Consider the following 7,813-nt stretch of genomic DNA (forward strand, 5'->3'; position numbering starts at 1 on the left):
AACCAGCAGAGAGGGGAGGTGGCGGGAAACAGGGGAGGGAGGGAAGCAGGAACCAGGGGGGGGGGGGTTATGGCCCAAAGCAGCAGGAGGGGGAGAGGGGGAATGGCCCCGCCCCCGGCTCAAGGCGGGGGGGAGGGATGCAGGGCTCTGTCCCTGCCCGCCCCTTCCCCCCCCCCATCATACTTGATGGGCGATTGGCTAGTACTTCAAAAAAGGAAAGATCCTGGATTATGATTATATGTCAGCTACCATATGATGAGGTAGTCCATTTTTCATTTAATTTTATGCAAGATAAAAAAAGTCAATCAGGTTGTATATGCAAATGAGTATAGCTGACTTCAAGAGAAAAAAATCTTCATCTCTTGAGACTTGACTGTAGGTGTTATAGCTATGGATGTTTCTACTAGGATGCCCACCATCCAAGTAAAATTAAACAGCACTGCTTACCAGGATAATAAAATATTTGTCTTCATTACTACGGGCAGGCTGCGCTCCTTTGTTATCACAATAGGCCCTATACTACCATTGTAGGAATTTCACTGCCATAACTTGGAGTACTGCCAAAGAACCATGTCAGTACGGCTAGGGACAGAAGTTACACATAAACTGGTCAGAAACTGGTTTAAACCTGCAAAAGAACAGAAGTTCAGTGCATATAAATATCTTTCAAAATCACCAAAATTGATTGAAGATAAACCTAGTTGAATGTAGTATCAGACTTAACTGATTTAGGTCAAACCAGTTTATGGAACTTCTGTCCCAGACCCCTTCCTGGTTCAAGCTGACTCTCCATCACCCTGGGTTATGCTGCCTGCTCCAGTGGAGCAGGGACTGCCTTGCCCCTCTGCTCATTAGCCTGCTTCCTGCCTGCATCCATCAGCCCATAGAGATGGACTGGGGGGAACAGGGGAAGAGACCACCCAGATCCTCCTAGCCAGGGTCTACACAGCACATGGGGGGGAAGGAAAGCCCATGTGGTGGGGCCTTTTCCACCCTCAGCAGCCCTCTCCCTCCCCCTTCCCCATTGCTTATTGCTTCAGACGCTACCACAGGAGGGAGCAAGGAGTCCTCACCTGAGCTGGGTGCCTGCCAGTGCAGCCCAACATAGGGGTGCCAGGGAGCCTCTACGTTGGGGGGTTCCCCCGCACCCCAGCCCGGGGAAGCCCCAGAGAGCTGAGGGGAATTTTCCCTCTCCCAGACCCCAGGGCTGCTTGCCTTAGCTGCAGCAGGTCTCAGAGATAGCCCGTGGCAGCCTTCGGGAACCGAGGGATATTCTCCTGCTCCTCTGAAGTGGGTTTTACCTGAGCTGGTGCAAGTCTGAGACAAAACTTTTTGCAGGGAAGTGGAAAAATGTCCCTCCACTTCGTGGCTTCCGCAGGCTGTCCGAGTCTCACAGCAGCTAAAGTGAGCAGCACTAGGGTTCAGGAGGGGAAGTATTCCCCTCAGTTCCCTGGGGGACCCTGAGCTGGGGTGGGAAGAAGCCCCCCAAAGCGGGGGCTCCCCAGTGCCACCACACAGGGCTACATGGGCAGGCACCCGGCTGGGAGGATTCCTTCTCTCTCCTTCCTGAGGCAGAGACTGAAGCAATCAGCCGCTGGGAAGGAGGATGAGGGGAGCTTCCCTCAGCTCCCTGGGCTGGGGAACCCAGGCTGGCGGAAATCTCTTGAGGGGGAGGCTCCCCCAAGGTGGGCCAGCAACTGGACAGGGGGCTCCTCAACCCCTTGTAGGGGGACAGCATGGGACTGGGAGCATATACTAGAGAAACAAATCTGGAATGATCATCTGGCCTGGCAACGGCCTGAAGGCTAGGAGATGTACTCTAGCACCCCCCCCTTGCTTACTTGCCTGACTCAGTGCAAGCCTCCCCCTGTCTTTCTCAATTGAAAACTGAAATTCAGTTCAGTTGGTTATCAGTTCAACCTACGCAGCTTAGAGGAAGCTGCCTAGATTGAATCAATTCTGCCTCAGTCTTTTTGAGTGTCTGTACTTAGCCTATATAACTTTGTAACAGCATGGTGCTGGGCTCAAAACCTCTTGGGGATCTCTCAACACTGTTCAAAAACCTGGAGCAAAAAAGAAACAAAATGGTGTCTATAAGGCTTAGAGAACGTGAATCAAAATACAATCTACAGAATAGATGAGTTCCTGGACAATGGTAGGTTTTTCAAAGTCAGTACAAATTCTGCCCCTCTCAGAACTAATTTGGAGGATGCACATTTTATTTTTGGCCCCAATGGCAAGAATTAGGTAAAGTTAAGATTCTTAATCTATTCAAGCATCCCAAGGAGAAATGAAAACAGTGCAGTGTAGAACATCCTATTTTTGCTTTCATCTGACACACTTTCCACACACAATATATTTATAATTGTGGAACAGACAGTATCTGGGCTGACTTTGGCCTATGGGACTGTACAGTTTTGCAAACTTGAGAAACCAACATAGATTCTGTTAGAACAGAGAAGAAATTAATTCATTTTTAATGCATACACTGGACACATAATATAAACAAGGTTACTTACCAATAACTCAAGATTCCAAATAGATAATCTCCTCCACAGATCCATACCTTCTGGATAAGCATGTGTGAGAACACATTCTCTGGATGTGCCTCCTCATGGACCTCGGGAGACATTGAAATGTAAATTTCTAGACTGCTTAAACATGTGCCTGAATTGACGCCTGCACTGAGAACTGCAGAGTTCCACCTATGAAAATGTATTGGTCTTCCATCCCCACTTCAGTTCCACAGACTTCAAGTAGGAAATAAAAATGTAGGACACAAAGGTCAAAGATAAGCAAGTGTAGATCTGCAGAGGAGGATACCCATTTAGAGAATTATGGCTACTAGTAAGTAACCTTTTTTTCCTAGTCAAGGGATGGAGCCTAAGGTCACAAATTCACATTCTCTGAAAGAAAAAAAAAAGCACTGAGAGGGTGTATCTACATGTGCAGTTAATGCGACACAATAAATTCTGGAGCAGTTTGCACTGGAGTAAACTGCTCCCAGGTACAGCATCTACACATGCGCCAAGGACAGCAGCAATTTGAGCCAGGGTGGAGCAAGCCCCCAGCTGGCTGGGCTGAGTGGGCGCATCTTATGCCTGTGGTCAGCGTCTACACGTGCATGTCAGCACAGTAAACTACTCTCCACTATAAAATAGTACTGTCCCGACAGTACTATCTTACGGCAGAGTTAATTATTTTACTGAGGCCCAATACTGGCGCACATGTGATGTTTTACTGTGGAGTTAATTAGTCCACTCTGCAGTAAAATGCATGTGTAGATGCACCCAGAGTGGCTTACAATACTCACTGGCTATGGTAAACTGCCCTAAACCTAAGGTCAACAACTTAAGTTCAGGCAGCAATAGAAGCAAAATGCAGAATGTACTGAAGATCTTTTTTTTTTTTTTTTTTTTTTAGAAAGGAAGGCTACAAATGGTGGGGGGGGGAAATCACCTGTAGTGAAATGTGCTTTATGTTCCTTAACAACAGAATCATCTCAAAAGAATGTTATAAGTGGAAGTGACCTATAAACTGAATGTTGGTGTTGATATGGCAAGACTTTTTGATTAAGAACCAAAAGAAACAAGATTGAGAAAAATTACAAAAGAATGGAAGTACAAATAATTTAAGATGGAGACTGAAGTCACATTAGAGAGCAAACAAGGGTTAAAAGCAACCCCAGCACCTCCACCCCTCAAACTGTAAAAGCAAAACCTATCAATGCCAACTACAGATTACTAATTGACAGGCAAATGAGGTAAAAAAAAACAATTTAAAAAGGGAAATAATTATATTTTGAAATGACTTTAGAATGGATTAGAGAGGGATAAAAAGGTAAATGAAATACAACTCTGAAGCAGAACCTATGCCTACTCAAGCTTGTAAAAACCAAAATACTGTCAAACTTGATTATTTGGGGATTGATTTCTGAAGGAAGATACAGACCCTTAACTGTTAGGATAGGCGAGGTGAGTGGCTGTGGAGGTCTGAAACAAAACAAAACAAAACAAAAAACACAGCAGAATTTTATTCTACAACCACAGCATTAAGGAAAGGTTCAGCTAAATATACACTTTCAAACCCAACTAAACCAATAACAACAAAAAGCTCTTTCTGGTGATACAGAGACCATGGAGGTTAAACAGGAATTAGGCTGTCAATGTCAAAATAAAAGGAGCCATTTGCTGCACAGAATAAATACTGAGGAGTATGTCTAAGCCTTCTCTTAATCTGCATTTCAATTATTACCAAGGTTCATGAGGAGGTGCATGCAGATATCCAGAAGGTGGGGATCTACAGAGGAGAAACCCTTTACAAGATATCATTGCTTTTCAACTGTAGAGGATGCAAAAATATTTCATATGCATGCCCTGATGTTAAATTTCAAACAATGCCTAATACTGTTGATTAAACAGACAGCATACAACACAGACACTCCAAATGCAACCATACTTTTTGTCACTTAAACAAGATTAAATTGACCACATCCTTTAATGTGTCAGCCATAAAATGCCTGTGGTTAATTTTTTAACTAAGTAAAAACAGATTTCAAAAGAAAAAAATTCCACTTGCATGAAAAATTCTAGAAATTATATATACAAGATTATCAGTTTCTGCCAGCCAGTGAAGATAATATTTTAAATATATAGCCAATCAAAAATTTTCTTCCTCAAATACTCTTTTCTCAGTTTGTTTTATCCGTAGGATTCACAAGAATAATTTCTGAGAGTTCTGTGAAAACTGAAATACACAAAATGAGAAAACGAGTGTCCTGCACAATGAGAACAAAGCAATGAAGGCCAAGTACCTATTATTTAGTATTCATTGAATCTCATTGTTTTCATTTTTTATATGAATCTAAATGTATAAAAAGGTGCTTATGTCCCATTACCCTATTTTACAGATGTGAAATCAAGGAAAAGGGAGATAAATAGACCATTTGACTACCCTTTGAAGTGAGAAGACTGACACTAATCTCAAATGGAATTGGATTACACTTTTGAAGATGATACACATTTCTGTACACTTTTGAAGATGATACACATTATCAGCAGTGGTATTTCTTCAGCAGAAGAAAGACTAGGAAAATAAAAAACTAAATAATAAATAGAAGCACCTGTCCATGCTAAAACTTTACTCTAAGACCACTGCATATCAAAACCCAAGAAAAAATGGGAAAAAAAGGTTGTTTTATTTTGTTTGTATGTTAAGCAAAGTAAACCCAGTAGAACAAATAAGCCTTTAAAGAAAATGCATATACTAGAATCAACAGAAAGTCAAAACATTCACATATATTTCACAGAGTTTAATTCATAAAGATTAAGGCCAGAAAGGGCCATAAGATCTTCTAGACTGACACCCTGCATATCACAGTCCATGGAATCTCACTCATTATCACTGTATTTAGCAAAACTTGTTTGATCAAAATATATCTTTCAGAGGAGAATTCAATCTTTAGACTTTGAGAGAGAAAAAGAGTGTGAGAAAATCTACCAATTCCTTTCATAGTTTGTTCCAAAGGCTAATCGATCATGCTCACTGTTAAAAATGTGTACCTAATTTGTATTTTGATTTTGTTTGGCTTCATTTTTTAATCATTATGCCTCAGTATTTCTCTCTGTGAAAGTAAGTGCCCTATAATAACCAGGATTTTCATCCCGTGAAGCTACTTTCACACTGTAATCAAGTTCTCTCCCCATTTTCTTTTTCGATAAACTAAACAGATTGTTCTTTCAGAAGTCTCTCACTGCAAGGCATTTTCTCTGGTCCTTGAGTATTATGCATCTGTTCTTTGTCCTGTCCAATTTTTCAATGTTGTTTTAAAAATCCTAACACCAGAATTATAAACACTATTCCAATACCAGCATTATCAATGCCATATACAGAGGTAAACGTCACCTCTCTACTCCTCCTATTCACTAATCTCTTGTTTATATATCCAAGGATCACATTGGCTTTTCTTGCTACAACGTTTAGCTCATGTTCAGCTGTTTGTTCACTATGTTCCCTAAATTGGAAAAAACAAAATCTCATTTTTGCCACATACAGGCCATGTCCAGACCAGCATGGATGTGCGCAAGTTGCAGTGCCACACACCAGACATGCAAGCATTCCCCATGCTGCTACCTTGCAGCGCAGGGCATTTTTTTGACCCGGGGAAATTCTGGGGATAAAAAAACCCCACACCAAAAAAAAGGAGGGCCACAAATGTGGCAGCAGCGCACGCCGCCCTAAACCGGAGCCTAGTGGGTTGGAGCCAAATTCCAGCTGCCAGCCAGGCTCCCAGCTGCAGAAGAGCTGCAGCTACAGCTCCCCAAGGCCCCCAGGCAAGGTTGCTGGGGCCAGCACAGTTGCTCAGGGTAACCTGCCGTGCACCAGAGCGCACGTGACATGGGTGCTTCCCAGGAAAAAGTAGCAGTGGCGCAAGGTGGGGTCGCTGCTACTTGTCCGCAGGGAAACAAATGGCCGTGCTCATCTGGACATAGCCATGTAGGCACAGTAATTCAGAGAGTTAAGAAGCTAAAGCAATAGAAAATAAAAAAGCAATAACACTGAAGAGGTTGGTGCAAAGTAGCTTTGATTAAAACAAGAATCTCAACTGTATAATATCAAATTAAGAAAAAGAAAGGTGGTTGATTTGCATCACACCTTAATTTCAGGGGATCTCCTACTTTAAAAGCATATAATTGGATCAGGAACATCTCAGATCTTGGATTCAGTATTTTAAGTACAGACGTCAAAAACTGGGAAGTCATTAGGTTAGTTTAGAAGGGGGGGTGTAAAATGAGACAGAAGTGTGCATGGCATTAACAGGAGAAACTGTGGTAAATGTACAGGCTTTTCTATTGCTTTGCATTCTCAAGTCATAATTTTCTGTCAAAGAAATTTTATCTAAAATGTTTATTAACCTGGCCTTACTACTAAACCTGATGCTGGAACCACTGACTCAGTGAGTCTTTAAACAGTTTGACAGCCTATTTTATTCCTCAGTTCTGAACATATCTGTTTCAGTGGTCATTTGTTCAGCTCAGAATCAGAGAACAACAGTTCCTTCACACAGATCAAGGGAGAGAATACCTAGGGGGCAGACAGAAGTTCAGCTCCTACCCGTAACTCAGAACAACTTTTGCGAAGTACTCCGAGTTACAGTGTTACCCCAAACCAAACAGAAGTTCACTGTTGGTTCCAGGGGGCAGGGGAATGTGGCTGGGGCTGGGAGCCTGCAACCAGGTTCCCAAAGCAATGGACAGGCTCTCTGTCAGTGCTCACTGTTTTCAGGATGGGAGGGGGAAAGGCAGCAGAGGGAGCTCGTTCTTGGGGCTCCCCAGATGGTGCTGAAGGGTGGGATGGGTGAACTGGAGCGCACCCCCCCACATCTTGGGGGGGCTCCAATTCACCCAACCCCACCCTCCAAGGGGGGAGTGAACACCCCCACCCCCCAAAGACTGAACTGCCTCCACTCCCTTTCCCCCCTCCAATTCTGAAAACAGCGACAGGCAGGAAGCTTGGCAGACAAGTTACAAAAGACGCTACATTTTGAAACATCCTTATCTGATACCTCATGCAAGGAGGGGTCAGATTTTCATGCAATCAACCCTTTTTGAAGCTGTTTGCAGCCATGCACTTGTGTTTGGTCACAGTTATAAACTGCTTTCTGTTGCCAGATTGGGCAAAAATTGTCACTTTTGTCTGCACCCCTAGTTGACAGGTGATGCTAAGTATTTTATAGGCATCCCTGTAGATCCATAGATTCATAGATGCTAGGGTCGGAAGGGACCTCAATAGATCATCGAGTCCGACCCCCTGC

The 7,813-nt window shown here is 43.2% G+C and overlaps 1 protein-coding gene across 13 annotated transcripts in view; it reads right to left on the minus strand.

Moving 5' to 3' along the window:
• Positions 1-7,813, minus strand: part of PPP4R4 (protein phosphatase 4 regulatory subunit 4) — a 139,211-nt gene that overhangs the window by 68,626 nt on the left and 62,772 nt on the right. Inside the window, exons 3-4 of one of the 13 annotated variants that reach the window (XM_025206281.1) lie at positions 3,952-3,992; positions 2,520-2,750 (exon numbers count right to left, since the gene is read on the minus strand). The exons of 10 other annotated variants lie outside the window; for them this stretch is intronic. In XM_025206281.1, coding sequence (XP_025062066.1) covers positions 2,520-2,564 — 45 coding nt within the window. In that variant the 5' untranslated portion in view covers positions 2,565-2,750; positions 3,952-3,992. The remainder of the gene's footprint in view (positions 1-2,519; positions 2,751-3,951; positions 3,993-7,813) is intronic. 2 more of the 13 variants (XM_025206284.1, XM_025206282.1) reach the window with 2 other exon arrangements.

The sequence above is a fragment of the Alligator sinensis genome, unplaced genomic scaffold (genome assembly GCF_000455745.1).
Source record: "Alligator sinensis unplaced genomic scaffold, ASM45574v1 scaffold47_2, whole genome shotgun sequence".
NCBI lineage: Eukaryota > Metazoa > Chordata > Crocodylia > Alligatoridae > Alligator > Alligator sinensis.